This window comes from Canis lupus, chromosome 20 (genome assembly GCF_003254725.2).
Source record: "Canis lupus dingo isolate Sandy chromosome 20, ASM325472v2, whole genome shotgun sequence".
In the NCBI taxonomy this organism is placed as follows: Eukaryota; Metazoa; Chordata; class Mammalia; order Carnivora; family Canidae; genus Canis; species Canis lupus.
In genome coordinates, this window is record NC_064262.1 from 29,265,619 (window position 1) to 29,283,829 (window position 18,211).

Here is an 18,211-nt window from a genome sequence, read left to right on the forward strand (position 1 = left end):
GTCTGTGCCAGGAACTGCTTGAAGCACTTATACCTATTAATTCAAAGTAAGCCTTCCCAAAGGGGGTTTGTTTTATTATTGTTGTGTTTCACCATGTCACCACGGGATATTCTTCTGTTTCTTAAAGATTTATTCATTTATTTTAGGGGGAAGAGGGGGTGAGGGATAGAGAGAAAGAGAGAGGAGAGTTGGGGGAGAGGCAGAGGGAGAGAATCTTCAGACTCCCCACTAAGCACAGAGCCTGATGTGTGGCTGGATCCGAGGACCCATGATATCATGACCGGAGCCAAAACCAAGAGCTGGACTCTCAACCAACGGCACGTAGTCTCTCCAACATTCTTCTGTAGTGTACAAGAGATAGTATGTAATCAAACCTGGTATATAATCCATATAACACAAATAAAATTTAAATATTACATCATCAATTTAAAAGAACTTTTTAAAAATTAAACAAAATGCTATAAAATATTAGAGACTCGTCACTTATCCATGATTTTTTATCCTAAAATTGCTTTCCTTTTTAAACCAGGAAATACAAACTTTATCACTAAAGATAAGCATATCTTATCTCTCTTGATTAGCATATTCCTCCTTCAAAATAATCAGAATTCCATATCTTCCTCTATATCCATCTCTAAGGCAGGCCACCATCACCTCTCTTGAAATATCATAATCACCTTCTGACTTCACTATCCACAGGTGTTTCCTGTGGTCATGTACAGCCAAAAGGATCCTTCTAAAATGTAAGCCAGAAAATGTCCACTCTCTGCTGGGGACATTCCAAGGGCTTTCTGTCTCATCTGGGGTAAAAGTCACAGAGCTGCCCATGGTCCACCGGGACTCTCATCACCAGGACCCCAAATATTTTGCTGACTGTATTTCTATCGCTCTGCCTTTTGCTTGCTCAAAGGTGCACGGAAGGCTTCTGCCTCAGGTCCTTAGCACCCATTGAAATGAAATGCCAGGGCATTCCATGTCCTACACAGAGAAGGCTCTGTTAATCAACTGAATGAACACTGCTGATCATTTAGAAATGAAAGAAGAGCGTAATAACATAATTTAAACATTTTAGGGGATCCCTGGGTGGCGCAGCGGTTTGGCGCCTGCCTTTGGCCCAGGGCGCGATCCTGGAGACCCGGGATCGAATCCCACAACGGGCTCCCGGTGCATGGAGCCTGCTTCTCCCTCTGCCTGTGTCTCTGCCTCTCTCTCTCTCTGTGACTATCATAAATTAAAAAAAAAAAACAACAACAACACATTTTATATAGTATCAAGGCATGAAAAAGAGCTCCCCACTTAACTGTGTGAGGCAGGATTTCCTCCAAGTGGGAAATTCTCCTTATCATTAGCCTCTCAGAATAGTACAAGAGAAAGACAGAGAGAGAGAGAGAGAGAGAGAGAAAGAGAAAGAGGAAGAAAAAGAGATTCATGGTCAACTAAGTTTGGGAGATTCCTGGTTATATGAAAAGTAAACAAGTTTCTCTGTTGGAGTATTTCTTAATGATTTTACTATCTTAGCCCATGATCAACTTATAAGAGAAAGGCAGCGTTTCCTAAATGTATGTGACGACATATCACTTTGTGCACAGCATTTAGACCAACCAACGGAACCTGTACCAGGGGCTACTGCATATATGATTATGATGCTTCAGGCCACTTTTACCTTACCAATAAATAAATATGAATAAGTAAAGTGATTAGAGAGAGAGGCAGAGACAGGACTGGAGCAAATTTAGAGGCAGAAACAGGCTGAAAAATGTCAGGAGGTAATCAGATAAATTTTCTTACACTGTGGCCTTCCTTGATCAGGGAATGGTGAACACTGAGGCTTACAGTAAGAAGATTCTCTGAAACACTGAACTTTATAAATTAATGCAGTAAAGGTTTAAATAGGGAGATTCAGAAATCAAAGCTCTATCTATATAGTTAAGAACTGGGATTTAGGAGTCATTTTACTATTAACCCACATATCTTTCTTGTATTAACCTGAGTTTTAAAGCCCTGTCTTAGAAGACATCCTCAAACATTCAAGAGATGAAATTTATATTTTTAAGTAAAATAAGACTTTTGGTGAATTTTCCCAGCTGGTCTCCATATATCGCAATAAATGTACCCAAAGCAATAACTGTGTTCAATACAGGGCCGGGCCAAGGAAGCAGGGAGGGAAGCTTCAGGAGTTTCCTCTCCCTTCTATTAAAGGGTGAGGTGGGGGAACTATGAAACTCTATGCTGGGGATTTAAAGGGAAGAAAGAAAATAGACTTTCTTTCAATCTTGACTTCTTTCTATTCCTTATAAATCTTCCTCACTGTTCTTTCTGAGTGGCAGTGGCACTAAAGAACTTGCTAAAGGCTTTAGATTTAAGATGGCTTGAAACCTTACTGCTCAAATTTTGACAGGACAGGAAAAAAAAAAAAAAAGTGGAGGGGAGGCAATGGGGGAGTGTTTCTCTGAGCCCTATGCCCATAAATCCTCCTGACCTGAACTTACAATACATCTGATCTGACCGCCTGAGGTCTCTACCTTCCATGCACAAAGGTCTCCCTGGGTCAGTTTTATTTGAGTTTCTCAGCTTAGAAATAGATTCTGAGAAGAACAGTGTTCAAAGCCCTGGGAACAAATGTTGTATAAATAAATAAATAAATAAATAAATAAATAAATAGGAAATACTGAAAGCTTATAACGAAAAAAACCTGCATCACATCTAGGTGAAGACTTTCAACAACTAGGTCAGAATGCAATACCAAGCTAAACCGTATATATTTTTTGGTGGGGAAAGAAAAAATGTGTAAATTACCACAAATTCAGCATAAAAATTTCTCCTAAAGAATTTGTTAGGCCTTTGGCTAGATTATCATCTAAATTCCCTGAGTGTGGTCTGGAGCCTGTTTCAAGTAGGGTATGCAGCACTGAGCATTTGAAAATTAGCCAGTCTGAAAAAAAAAAAAAGAAAATTGGCCAGTCTGAATCTAGATGTGCTGTTAATATAAAATACACATGGGATTGCAAAGATAGTACAAAAAACTGATGTCAAATAGCTCAGTAATAATTGTTTAATATTGATTACATGTTGAAATAGTAATATTTTGACGTATTAGGGTAAAAATCATAGATTGTTAAAATAAGTAGAAATTTAATTGCTTTTATAACGATTATTTACCACAAATTGTATAAAATAAAATAAAATAAATTATTCAGATAAGTAAAATCATTTGTTTCTTTTTACCTCTTTTATAAATATTTTTTTTTTAAATTTTTATTTATTTATGATAGTCACACAGAGAGAGGGAGAGAGAGGCAGAGACACAGGCAGAGGGAGAAGCAGGCTCCACGCACCGGGAGCCCGATGCGGGATTCGATCCCGGGCCTCCAGGATCGCGCCCTGGGCCAAAGGCAGGCGCCAAACCACTGCGCCACCCAGGGATCCCTCTTTTTACCTCTTTTAATGTGGCTACCAAAAATTTTAAAAGTACAATGAATGGCTTACATTTTATTTCCTATCAGGGCTGCTCTACGTGGGTAATAATAAAAAGACAGAAGTGGCCAATCCTGACAAAATATGTAGTGTTTCCTCTAGACATCTCTAGGCAAAGACCTGATAGCATTTCCAGTTCCTCTCACCTCTCCTGTCTCTAAGTTTTACTACTGGTTCAGGTACTCAGGAAGTCCTTTGATTCTTTTTCCTTTCCTGTCTCTAAGTTTCCTCTCCTGTCTCTAAGTTTTACTACTGGTTCAGGTACACAGGAAGTCCTTTGATTCTTTTTCCTTTCCTGTTATATAATAAATAGCAGTTAATATTCCAACAAAATTATTTCTACTACATCATTGATTCTAAAAACAACCTAAAGCAATGACAAGAAAAATAAGGAAGTGACTTTATCAAATAAAAACAATTCTAGTTAAGATTTTGTAGACGCCGAAGCCTAGATTCTGAAGTACAAACAGTAAATTTCAGTCAAGCCACTTACCTTCTCAGAAGCTCAGCTGTCCCAACCTTAGGTCACTTATACACTTACCTCTCTCATAAGGTAAATGAGGATTAAATGGGGTAACATCTAGAATGTTCCCGACACAGACAATGCTTATAAACCACCACCAACAACAACCACCAGAACCACCTCCAACACCATCACCACCACCCATCAGCCTTCTTTTTCTTTGTCTGAGAGCTCCCCTGGGGTCATCAAGTTTCTAGATTGAAATTATCTCCATTTAACTGGGTTTCTGTCCACATGGTCATCTGCTTTTCTGGGATTCTCAGTACAATCCAACCAGGTATCTGCATACCACATGTCAGTGACAGACGATCAAACATCCTGGAGCCAAGTTCACATCTAAGGAAGACTATGTGTGACAGGGGCTATGGGACATTATGAAGGCCAGAGGCCAAGGCTGCTTTCACCTTGCCAAACCAGTTCTCTCTGACTTTGTACAACCAACCATTAACTTCTCCACTGAACAAATGCTGAGCATTAGGGCCCCTTCATATGTTCTTCTTAATTAACCCAGGGCATACATACATAAAAGATCAACCAGATGGAAATCAAGTATTTCACTAGCAAAGGATGAAACGTTCTGCTCTAAAATGAAATCTTTATTTCAATAAAGTCATCAATTACATTTCAACCAATTCCCTCTCCATTTAATGGAAGTCACTACAGAGAAAAACATGATTGGCCCTACCACTGAGCAGCAAACACCAGCTGACCAGCAGCAAACATCAGATAATCTCCTTGACAGTTCCAGGGTTCCATCAAGAGGCAGAATAAGGAAAACAGGCCATGCCTTGAGTACACCCACGAACGATTCTCCAGGAACAAAACAACTTTCCAGAGAAACTGCAATAATTCCAGGAATTTCAGGGAGGGAGGGAGGGAGGAATTTCAAGGCAGGGAGAAAAAAACAGTATGAGGTAGCAAAACTTATTTTTAAAAGAAAATGTCTCAATCTTCCTTTATTTTTTTTTTTAAGTTTTATTTATCTAAATGACCTCTACACCCAACATGGGGCTCAAACTCATTACCTCAAGAACAAGAGTCAGACACTCTACTGACTGAGCCAGTCAGGAGCCCCTCAGTGTTCCTTAATGACAGCTCTAATGACAGACAAAGCAAGCTACTATGGCGTTCCTAATGACAACTGTTTTGTGAAAAAGCCAAGTTGGTTTTACAATTTTCAAGATAAATAAAATCAAAATCATCATCGATGTCTTCTGGAATATTTATTTGAACAGGGATTCCACTTCCTTTTTTTTTTTTTTTTTAAGATTTATTTGAGAAACAGAACATGACTGGGAGGAGGGGCAGAGGGAGAAGTAAAGAGAGAATCCCAAGCTGACTCCGCACACAGCATGGAGCCCCATGTGACCCGGAGGTCAGGACCTGAGCCCAAACCAAGAGTCAGGCATTTAACCAAATGTGCCACGTAGGTGCCCCTCCAATTTTTACAAGGAATATGGAATAGAAAAGGACAGGAGAAAGTTATATCTCATTTCCAAAAGAGTGATGTTGCTAACATAAACTGAGGAGATAGCGGGACACTGGTTTTATACAAGTCTGAAGAAAAAAAAATCTGAGTTAAATACAAGTAAACAGATTTCTTTGGTGGAGAAGAAGCCTTCAACACTGGCCAATATATAAAATACATCTTCAAGAAGGCATAGAAATAGAGGGGATTCCCGGGTGGCTCAGTGGTTTAGCACCTGCCTTGGCCTGGGGCGTGATCCTGGAGTCCTGGGATCAGGTCCCACCATCAGGCTCCCTGCATGGAGCCTGCTTCTCCTTCTGCCTCTCTCTCTCTATCTCTCATGAATAAATAAATAAAATCTTAAAAAAAAAAAGAAAGAAATAGAAATTTATTTCTAGCAGAAAAAAAAAAAAGGAATCCATAGAGGAGTGCTAGCCAACTTAAACATGTTATCTGTGCTCTACAAGATCGCACTATGGGAAGCCAGGGATTGAAATGGGGGCTCAGATTCTGGTGGATGGGCCCACATCAGAGTTGTGTATTAGCCTGTCATATTTGCATGAGTGTAGAGAGTTGACATCATGGGAGGCCTCCCTGGGTGCCACAAGTGCACGAGCTCACCTGGGAGAAGGAAGGCGGATGCAAGTCACCTGGAACGTAAAGTAGGAGTCCGGGGGATCCCTGGGTGGCGCAGCGGTTTGGCGCCCGCCTTTGGCCCAGGGCGCGATCCTGGAGACCCGGGATCGAATCCCACGTCAGGCTCCCGGTGCATGGAGCCTGCCTCTCCCTCTGCCTGTGTCTCTGCCTCTCCCTCTCTCTCTGTGACTATCCTAAATAAGTAAATAAAATATTTAAAAAAAAAAAAAATAAAATAAAGTAGGAGTCCAAGAGAAAGATACTTGTCTAACCAGAATGTAACAGAAACATTGGAAGAACCAAGACCCAATTCACAAAATGAAAGGCATTAACGCCAGCCTAACTCCAGGCAGGAAGATGGGAGCTGGGCAGACAGGAGGGAAGACAGCATCAGGTCAAAGTAACACACTCAAAGATGTGGATACTGATAACAATTGTCAGCCTACGCAGGATGTTAAAGTGGGAAAGAATCACAGAGAAATGTCAGCCTAAAACAAGTAAATTCTTGCCCTCTGAACAAAACTTAATGCTAAGAATGTAATACACCACCATCAGTTCTGGATATAGGGACAAATAATTCAACACATTCATGTCATGGTTGCAACTAACCCATGCTCCTAGCAACCTAAACCAGTGGAGCCATGCTACAAATTCAGTTTTTAAAACACAGGTCCAGGGGGATCCCTGGGTGGCTCAGCGGTTTAGTGCCTTCCTTTGGCTCAGGGCGCAGTCCTGGAGTCTCAGGATCCAGTCCCGCATCGGGCTCCTGGCATGGAGCCTGCTTCTCCCTCTGCCTGTGTCTCTGCCTCTCTTTCTCTCTCTGTGTCTATCATGAATAAATAAATAAAAATCTTAAAAAAATAAATCAATAAAAATAAAACACAGGTCCATAAATTCTTCATCAATGATTATGAAATCTCAGAAGCTTTCAAGACCAAAGGTATCTTGTTATTATTGCTATTTATGATTTATGGGCAAAAACTAATTTGGTGGTAAAATTTGATGTGAAGAAATGTGACGCTACTTTGAATACTGAGATTTCCCACTTACCGTGAATATTCATCTACATGTTGCAGGATTATTAATGCATTCAAGGAGTAGAGACCTTGCTATGTGTCCTCAGTAATATGTATAGCATATGCATCACAATACCTTTCCAGAAAAAATCCTGAATTCTGAAATTTTGGGCCTCATAAGTTTCAGCTAACGGATTACAGACCTGTACCATATGGTAATGTGTACTTGGTGTATATTAGGAATAATGCCTTTGCTTCTATTCACTTGCTAGGATGCTCTAAACAGAGCTGAAATGAACCAGCTGTGAGTTTCACTGGAAAGGGCACACACAATCAATTTGGATCATTTAAGCTTATTGAAGACTTCAACTCATAAAGTACCAATAAGTCTGAATCAACAACTCCTGCGATCTCTTATGGTAATAAACAAGATTTTAATTACCTTAGACAACAAATATGCAATGAGCCTCCACTTTAATGGAGCTATCAAAGGTTTTATCTGGAGATTTCTCTTTGCATTAACTCCAACTTCAGTTATTAGTGGAAACACTGCATGACTCAATCCTATTAGTGTTACATGAACCTTTGTTTAAGTTACCAATCACAGAAGAAGGAATGAGCAGGGACAGAGAGAAAACCTAGGGTAGACGCTGCCATAGACAACTGTGGTTGCAGAGGTAATACAAAGCTGAATGAAAAGCCATGGAAGAACTGGAACAGGACACGTAACTGTTTCAATCACTGGAATGTTCTGAGCCTTTTCACTTTACGGATTCTTAACCATATCTCCAAAATCCTTTTTGCCATGTAAAGTAATATATATATATTCATGAGTTTCAGGGATGAGAGAGTAAACATTTTGGCGGGGGGGGGGGTGGTACTATCTTGTCTATCAAAATGCCAATGATCTCTTTCTATTCCTTCAACTTACCAAGATCTCCTGCTTCAGGGCCTTAGCATGACCTTGTTCTATGGGCAGGCTCCAACTCATCTCTTTCCCCTTAATAAATATCACTTAATAAATATAGCTTCATAAATTATCTGTCTGGAGGTCTTCTATATCTCATGACAAAATATCCCTCTCCTTCAGAGACAGTATCACAACTGATACAACACGGCTCTATTTATGTGACTGTTTGCTTAATTTCTGTGTCATTACCAGAGAGTAAATACCTTAAGGGTAGGGACACTGTCTTTCTGGGTCACCTTTATAACCCAGTGCCTACATGACAGGAGGAACTCAAGAAAAATTTGCTGCTAGACAAGGAACAAAAAGCTGCCTAAAATAGAAAGTGAGAGTATCTGAGCATCTAAATTGTGTCTAAACTCCTAGGTGTGGCACTGTAATCTGCTTCTGACTGTGTCTCCTAACTTAAACTGAGCTGTAATGAAAGCTGGCTATTGAAGGGCATTTATGTTGTTTTTATAAGGCCATTTATTTTTCTATTAGACAGGATGTTTTTAAGTGTAGGAACTCCAAAAACAAGCCCAGGATTCCAGACAGGAAAATGTGGGGAGGTCTGATCTCTGGATGTGTACAAAGTTGTAGGTGACCTCAAGGAATTCCCGGGGAGCAGAAAAACCTACAAAGTTGGTTTTGTTGCAACTGACCCTCAATAGAGCAGGTTCAGATTCTTGCGGGGCATATGCTTACAGAGCAGCCTGCAGAGCTGAATTCAATACCCGAGGTTATGACAAAACCTCAAATGGAACCTAAAGGAATCAAGCCCAGCAATGCTCTTACCCATCAAGTGAGGTTCATTTCCTCTCTAAAACCCACAAGAACATAGAACAACCTCTCAAGCAGTGAGTCCTCAGGATGAACAGACTTAGAATGATGCCACACAGGTAAAGGAAGGCTCGATTCCAACTAAACATACCACTTTCTCTGCTCTGGAATCTCATAACAGTGACATTTGGGGCAGGATAATTTGTCTGGGGGCTGCCCTATGAATTGAATGTTTAACAGCATCCCTGGCATCTCTGATCACTGGATTCTAGTAGCATATCACTGAGCCTAATGGTAACAGATGAAAATGTCCCCAGACAATGCATAATGTTCCCATGGGTGGGGAACACTGTTTCTAGTTGAGAACCAGTGCTACATTCTACCGATCCCAGGGCAATCTTCAACCATGACTCTTCTCCAACTCTGTATATGAGACAAATAATGTCACCAGTGCTGATAAATGACCCATGATAAATTACAATTTCTTACTTTCATATTTTTAAAGATTTATTTTTTATAGAGAGAGCTCAGCAAGGAACCTGACCTGGGGCTGGATCCCATGACCCTGAGATCACAACCTAGGCCAAAATCAAGGATGGTGGGCTCGACCAACTGAGCTATCCAGGCGCCCCTTCTTACTTTCATTTAAATTTCTTAGAAAACAACCTGTTATATGGAATGAAATAAACCAAGTCTGAGATGTTCAAAGTGTAAGAACATCGGGGAGAGTTCATATTGATAAAGAGCTCAAACAAAGCAATTTAACATAAAATATTACAGACATGTTTGGGGCAAAAGTGAGCAACTTTCCTCGCATATTTTAAAGTTAAATCTAATCCCATTACCTTTGATCTCTGAAATTCAAGTTCCTCCAAATATATCCACTAAGTAATTTAACATGTTTATCACATTAAAAAAAAAAAAAAAAAAAACAACAAGCTACAAACCAGATGGGCCTCGATGAGGAACCCAATTAATACAGGCAGCCTTACCATCTGACATTACTTAAAAGAAATGAATTCAAACAACTTGGTTGAACAATAATTCTGTGCATTGTAGCTGCCATTTCTAATTAGCTTCTGAATTTCAGGGCATTCTCTGAGTAAAAGAAAACTGAAATATTCATTCAAAGTAGGGATTTTTAAAAAAGAACATGCATCTAGTCTATGCGTTTTTCCAAATATGAATGGAATACGAGGAGACAGGCCATCTCCACATTAAGGGATGTAATTAAGAATGAGGCAAAAGTTCCACATTCCCATCTCTAGAGCTCTTCTTTACCAAGGTAGCTGCCAAAATAAGTTTTCAGTCTTTCAAAGCACAGGTCTTTTGTCTGAACAACACTAGCGGAACAAATGGCAGTGCAATTCTAAGATAAAGAGGCTTTCAAGAAAAAAACTAGCTGGACACAAGACTATCCCTTCAACTCACACTGCGAATGGGAACCAGTCAGCAAGAACAGAAGGGAAACCCCAAACTTCTAAAAGGACAATACAATTTTGCTTCTAGGAATCACATTTTCCAAGTACCAAGATCTCTAAGAAATGACTCATTCAGTATAAAAGAAGGAAGAGAGCCCATTAAAAAGAAACCCTACTCAGGAGACCTTGAACTAGTATGATTAGTAGAGAGAGATCCACAGATAGAAAAATCTTAATTCTGAGAATCTGTCAGCTGAACAAGAAAAAAATATGAAGTATTTTCTCAGAAGAGTTATCTCTGATTTCTCTAGCAATCACAAATAAGAAACAAATTTATATATGAATAGAAGCATCTCTAAACAAAGAAAGACTACTAATTTTCTCATCTTATAGGGATTCTTCACTTCTGATTCAAGGATGCCCTAAAGGTTCCATAAATGGGCTAGAGTGCAAATCAGTGTGTACACCCATGTACTTTCCCTTTACGGAGGTGGGTCTCAAGTATTCATCAGACTATCAAGGTAGGTCAGGACTTAAGGGAAGTTATAAAATTTTAAGAGCTGTCTGTCATTCCATATTTAAGCCCAATCAGAGGCTTGAATGCATGCCCATGCAGCTCTTCCTCAAAGTTGTAAAGCTTACCACACAGAGAACCAAACAATCAACAAACCTGTGTGCCCCAACAAAAGAATATCCATATCCTGATCATGATGAGAGGTAAAAATAAGGTTAGCAATGCAAGGGGTATATTACCCCCAGCCAACATTAATGAAGGAGTTTGGACACTTGCTCTTTCCCCCACCCTCACCAAAAAGATACAAACCATCAACTGTACCCACGACTTTCCTCTATCTAGCAGCATGGATCTATGAGAAAATTGACACAGAAAAGGCAAAATGTCACCATTGATCCCAGCAATGTTAACTGAGAGTCATACCACCAGTGGCCATAGCCTCTTTCTCGACAGCTGGCCGGGCAAACAAACCTTGCAACAGCTTCCCCACTGAGAGAAGGTTCTGAGATGCCTCTTCATTTATCAACTAGCTTTTCTCTTTTCTAAAGGGTGAAAACAGTCATCTGAGTTTCATACAGAATTTCACCTTTAGAAAGTAGGACTTCTGATATAGACAGAGTAAAGAAATTGTGTCACATGAAAGAAATGGCTGAAAATCCTTGGTCAAGGGTGAGTCTTACTGAAACCATGATGATGCTCATGACTTCCCCATGCTTCTCCAGTTAAACAAAGCTGAGAAGCTTGAGGAGGAACGTATACCTGTCAGGCTGTGTATAAAAGATTTCCAGAGACAAAGGTATGGATGGTACAAATTTGATTTTTGCAAAATCACTGGCAGTAAAGATGAAGCATCTCATGAATGTGAAGACACAAAGCAGGGCTACACTAGACATCTCGCCTTGTTCTCACCTCCACAGGAAAGCGCCTCCCATTGATGCTGTGTTCAGAGCCTGCAGAGCCATTGCTGTGGCCCCAGTGAAATTCCACCTTCTCGGCTTTGAATCTGCCAGGCAGGCCAGCACCGCTGACAAAATAGTCGTCCTTTAGAAGTATGGCAACTGTATAAAATGGAAGGGAAGGGGAACAAAGTGAGTTTCAAAACAAAAACTTGAATGACTTCTTCCTTTGCTTCAAATAAAGTTCATGATTACATGATGTGAATTATTTCCTCACGTTCCTATTTAAAAAACAAGTCAAAAACACCAGTTTGAATAAATTAGCACAATCTAGCTACAAAATATTCTGAAGCACCAGTTCACTCTAAATCACGAAAATTCCCAGGGAATGATCTCAGAATTTATCCATTTCACAGATGGGGCGGAAAAAAAAAAAAAAAAGAATGGAGAAAGTAACAGAGTAAGATGCTCTGAATCAGGGTCCCCTAAGTCTGCTTGATGACCAAGAGTATCTCGAGAGGAAATTTTTCTTTTTGTAAGCACCGACTCCTGGGACTACCCCAAGGTTCAAGGTCTGGAATGCCAGATATGAGGCAAGTTTCTTTGATTAGAAAGCTTAGGCAATGGGGAGCCCGGGTAGCTCAGCAGTTTAGAGCCACCTTCAGCCCAGGGCCTGATCCTAGAGACCGAGGATCGAGTCCCACATCGGGCTCCCTGCATGGAGCCTGCTTCTCCCTCTGCCTGTGTCTCTGCCTCTCTCTCTTTCTCTCTCTCTCTCTCTCTCTGTGTCTGTCTCTCATTAATAAAAATAAAATAAAATAAAAATCTTAAAAAAGAAAGAAAGAAAGAAAGAAAGAAAGAAAGAAAGAAAGAAAGAAAGCAAGCTTAGGCAAAGATGCCAGGAAATCAAATTTGCAGTTTCTTCCAATTCTAGGGCAAGATCAGTGGGCATACAGCCAGGTAGGGGTTGCATTCATAGTATCTGAAAATGATGCCTGGGAAAATTTTATTCATTAAGCCACTCAAATAATTGCAGATAACTAGATTTAATTTAATGCTCCATGTTTAGGAAAATTTTACTTAGCACATCCAAAAGAACCCCTAAGAATTCCATAATGTAGAGAATCTTAGCCAATTCTCTAACTTTTTTTTAAAGACTTTTTTTTTTAAAGATTTTATTTATTTATTCATGAGAGACAGAGAGAGAGAGAGGGAGAAAGAAAGAGAGAGAGAGAATGGCAGAGACATAGGCAGAGGTAGAAGCAGGCTCCATGTAGGGAGCCCAACATGGGACTCGATCCTGGTTCCCCAGGATCACGCCCTGGGCTGAAGGCAGCACTAAATCGCTGAGCCACCCAGACTACCCTCAACCCTAACTTTCAAAAACTTATTCCTCTTCCTTTAAACATGGGAAAGAGAAATTGAGAAAAAATAAGTCGGATTGATACAAGCATAGCAATTACTTTCCCAAAAGGAATGCAGTATCCAAATGCATAACAAAGAGATTTTATTTTATAAGTGATATATTCCCTTTTTTTTGTTTGTTTGTTTTCTAAAGTGAATTCATGCATCTATTCAACAAACACTTATTCCTGCTAAATATGGGTAAGATGTCAACCAATATACTTCATGGTTTGTGATCACCAGCCAAATCTGTGTAAACTACAGAAAAGCTCTTGTATCATAACTGTTTCTTTTTCTTAAAGAGATCCCAGTTCAAGCTTTAGAGAGAAATCCTGCATGAAAATTAGGTCTCCGTAAAAGATAGGGACTAGGCTAATGACCCATCTCTAAAATAGTGCAATTAGTTTCAGTACTGCTCTCTATAAAAAAAGTATTAAAAGCAAGTAAAGGAATCCCCCGCTCGTATAAATCCCTTTTTATTGCATTCAAAAGACGGTTTTCTCCAATTTCTGAAAAATATACAGTGAAGGTGCAATTAGTGGGACAGCAAATTAAGAAATGAAACAAAGTCAAAGCAAGTGTTTCTTGTGCTGATTAAACATGACACGGTGCTGTTTCACCTTTGTTGTGTGCTAGGCATGTTTTAGCAGGGGTTGGCAAACATTCTCTGTGATGGGCAAGATAGTAAATATTTAAGTCTCTGTGGGTTGTAGGATCCCTGTTACAACAACCCAACCTAGTCTTTGTGGCACAGAGACAGCCACACACAATATATAAATGAATGTTCCAATAGAACTTGACCGAAACTGAAATAAGGATATAATTGTCAGATGTCATGGAATCTTATTCCCTCTTTGATTTTTTTTTAAACCATTAAGTACACAGAAACAAGCAGGGGTTGTCATTTGTGATCCCTAAAATACAGTAGGATACTTTATAAAATGAAATCTATTAAACCAGTCATATGCCCTTAGTTCTAAAGCCAAAATACCTATGGATTAGCTCAGTAGTGTCTCAAATACTGTTGAGTACTCTCATCCTGTTATAAATTCTATACCTAACATTTTGCATCCAAAGGATGAAGGCAAAGCATTTTGAGTGCATCTGTTACAATACACCCAGGGACTCAGCAGTATCTTATAAATATTTGATTTTACCTAAATCATTTATGTCTCTGTCAGGGGTCATTTTACTTGTTTTATATGAATAATTAAAAGCATAATTAGGGAACTGTACAATCTGAAACATTAATCTCATTTTTCATTTTACTGTATTCCTCACAGCATGCTATGTGTACCTGCTCCCTCTTCTGAATGTGGCTTATATTTTTGTTTACCTATAAAATTGGGAAGTGAGAACTTCCCGAGCTAGCATGTAACCATATTCTGATGACCCCTGATGACACAGAGCTCTGTGAAAAGAGCATAAAGGCACTTCCTACAGAACACAGAATATAGTGAGAGCCAAGAGCTCAGAAGATGGACACAGCTGGGCTGGAGTCCAGTTCCGCTACCTCAGAGCAGTGTCACCTTGGGCAGGTTACCTCACTTCTTGCTATCTCAGTCTCCACTGCTATTCACATGCCACTAACAGGGTCTAAATGGCAAGACTCTTTTGATGCCTGAAGGAAATAATGCACGGAAACCCCTTAACAAAGCAGTGCCAGAAACCCAGCAAGCACACATCCAAAGGAGGAGACTCCTGTCAGACTCATCTGTGGAGATACGGATGGAGCGGACATCCAGTACAGAGGGGTGCCCACACAGGTATGACTCCTTTTTCAGATAGAGTGCCATTTTTAAAAGAAATTTTATTTACGTATTTGAGAGAGAGAGAGAGAGAGAGAGAGCACAAGCAGGGAGGAGGGGCAGAGGCAGAGGGAGAAGCAGACTTGCTGCTGAGCAGGGAGCCTGACACGGGACTCGATCCCAGGACCCTGAGATCATGGCAGGAGCTGAAGGCAGATGCTTAACCGACTGAGCCACCCAGGCACCCCTCAAATTCCATTCTAAAGCATATTGACTTCTGCACAAAAGAGAGTGTCCTAGGACAGGGAAAACAGCAAGAATAGATGCGGCCCAAATACATGAGAGAGATTGTTAAGTGCTGAGCAGATGCTCTGAATTCATTACAACATAGAGTAAAAAGGCTTTTCCTCTTCTTGATCCTTTCTATGCTTTGGTCATATCAAGGAGAAATAAAAAATCTCAATTGGGTGCTGATTTGCTCTTCAACACTTCCCTGAGAGTCATTCATTTCCCCCCTGGCCCAAGAGTATTATGCTGAATATAATAACATCAGTAATTTTGATTTATTTTCATAGAACACAGACATACATGCTTATATTCGTCTATGTCAAATAGCACGGGTCTTTCCATTAAAGTGTTGGTAAAAAGTGTTCCTTTATAATCAATTCATTTAATTAAAATAAAGAGAGCCAGTTGAAAAATAAACAGTAAGCACATAATACTACAAATAATAATAAAGAAAGCCACCATCTTGGGTGGCTCAGTCAGTTGAGCATTCCACTCTTGATCTCAGCTCAGGTCGTGATCTCAGGGTTGTGAGTTGAAGCCCCGTGTTAGGCTCCATTCTAGGAGTACTGAATTTTAATTTAAATTTTAAAACAATATAAATAAATTGAATCTGGATTAGGTGACAATTAGGAAGGTAGCAAGTAACAGCTAAAGAATGGAGATGGGGATCCCTGGGTGGCTCAGCAGTTTGGCACCTGCCTTTGGCCCCGAGGCGTGATCCTGGGGTCCTGGGATCGAGTCCCACATTGCGCTCCCTGTGTGGAGCCTGCTTCTCCCTCTGCCTGTGTCTCTGCCTCTCTCTCTCTCTCTGTCTCTCATGAATAAATAAATAAATAAAATATTTGTTAAAAGATTTTAAAATAAAAAAAAATAAAGAATGGAGATGGGAGGGGTAAGCAGAAAAGGTACATGGGAGGGGACTTTCCAGAACAAAGCTCTCTGGCTGTGAACTGCTACTGTGGACTGGGATGGAATCACAGCCTAATGAGGGAGGGCATGGAGGGAGCTGAGGCTTCACATTTGGAGTTTCTTAAGCGAGGGTTCATAGTCCATGGCAGTAGCTACCCATGGGCTTCAGGGTCTAAACCCTGCTGAGACAGGAAGCAATACTCTGAGCTTGGATGCATATATGAAGTCAGACTCTGAAGCCAGTTGAGTCTGAATTTGAATACTACCATCTGTCATACTGCAATTGTGGGAAAGGCATTCTACTTCTTGGTACCCCAGTTCCCATTCTGTAAAATTAGAATAATGCAATAGTAGCTTCACAGGTTTGCTAGGAGGTTACAAGAATGACAAATGAAGAATGTTTAGAACAGTAATTGCTATATGACATTAGAGCATAAAGATGACATTGTATAAGTGTGTAAGTGTTGTTTATAAAGGTTATTATCCTAGGGAGAGAAGCCTCAGTTTTAATAGACTCCGCTTGTGTGTCTGAGGCTCCCCAAACTGTAACACTACTCTAGGCTGTGCACAGGGGGAGGGGAAAAGGATAAGGCATTAGTTTTCTCCCAAGCTCACAGGGATAACTGAGTATCTGGCATTCACAGCACTGTTTGCAGGACATCCACCCACTGTTTATAAATTAAACTCAACATATCTATATGATGCTGGGCTAAAGCAAATGTTCACACCAAAATCTGAGTAAATAGCAGTAGGTGCCAAAAGTTAAACAAAAATGGATGGAAGGGAAACTAGATGCTTGCTAACTAAACTTCACTATCCCCAACCAATTTTTAACACTATAAAATGAGAAAAGATTACTATAATTGGATCTTAATGGTGTAACCCCCTGCCCAGACCACCCACAATACAGGTGTCCATTAGGGGATGCTTTGGGTCCTTGGTAAAAGGGAAATGTTCTGCTCTGCAAGTCAAGAAACAGGAGGTCTAGCACTAGCATTTATTTCTTCAAATATTTACCAACTTATTACTGGGGAAGAAAAGATTAGTAAATCAGGCATGGCTCTTTTCTCTTTTCTTCATGGGGGGAAGAGAGGTCCTGACAACTAAATTAATAGCAGAAGCAACCAAGCAAGTGGGACAAGTGGTGTGCAACCCCAGACAGGAGAAGGGGAGTGGATATCTTGAAGGACTGATCAAATTAGATGAGCTTAGAGTTAACAGAGCAATCTTGAGAAGAGCTCACAAAAGGGAACCACATCCAGGAAAAAGAAGCTCATGCAAAGGCCCTGTGGTAGTGAGAGTAAGTAAAAGGAACCCAAGGTGTTTGGTGTCCAGACAGCAGGGGGTGACACAGAAGCTAGGGAATGAGGCAGAGACAGTAATCAGTCTGTCTTGATCCTCAGGAGACATGGATAGTCCTTGACATGGCTAAGAGAGAGAATAAGAAAGAAAGAGGGTGAAACAGAAAGACAGACAGGATTAGATTTGGGAAATAAAATTATTCTGATTACTAAGTGAAGAAGGCCTGGGAATAAAGCAACATTAGTTGGCAGGAACAAAAGTTGGGAGGTTACTGCAGTCATCTGTCAAAGAAAGACTGGGCGTGTTATGTTGGAACGGCCTGAGAAATCCAAACGCTGTCAAGCCGTGCAATCCTGAGTCTCAGTTAACTGACTGCTACAATGAGAAAGATGAACAAAGTGGATAAGCTGACCCTTCAATCATACAAGATATGACAGATGTCAATCTAGCAGAGAGCCCTGTGCCCTAAAAATGAAAGACAGGCTTCAAAAATGACCCCCCAAAATCCAAATTTTACTAAAGTCTACTTGTATAAAATAGTACTGGTTTCCCCATTATGTCATTGGTTATGTAACTGGTATGTAATTGGCTTCCATCTACCCATAAAATAGTTTCTGCCACCATGGCACAAGGGCTGGGGCTATGGGATTCAGACAAAAGAAATGGAACTAAGCAGACATGAAACAAAGCTTGTAATTTACCTAGCTAAAGACAGACCCAGGGAAATAGCTCTGACTTGAATTCCAGAGTTCAGGCAAGATTGAATAACAACAGGATGAAAGAACTTAAGAATTTGGACCTCTGAAATAGGAAAACATGTATTTATGTTATTTATTTAAGTTTTAATTTTAATTCCAGTTAGTTAACATACAGCATTATATTA

General features: G+C 40.1%; 1 protein-coding gene across 4 annotated transcripts in view; it reads right to left on the reverse strand.

Annotated features, from left to right (window-relative positions):
* PTPRG (protein tyrosine phosphatase receptor type G) overlaps positions 1 to 18,211 on the reverse strand; it is a 705,078-nt gene that overhangs the window by 271,993 nt on the left and 414,874 nt on the right. For all 4 annotated transcript variants that reach the window (XM_025456409.3, XM_049097815.1, XM_025456410.3 and 1 more), the window contains exon 4: positions 11,691 to 11,839. In XM_025456409.3, coding sequence (XP_025312194.1) covers positions 11,691 to 11,839 — 149 coding nt within the window. The remainder of the gene's footprint in view (positions 1 to 11,690; positions 11,840 to 18,211) is intronic.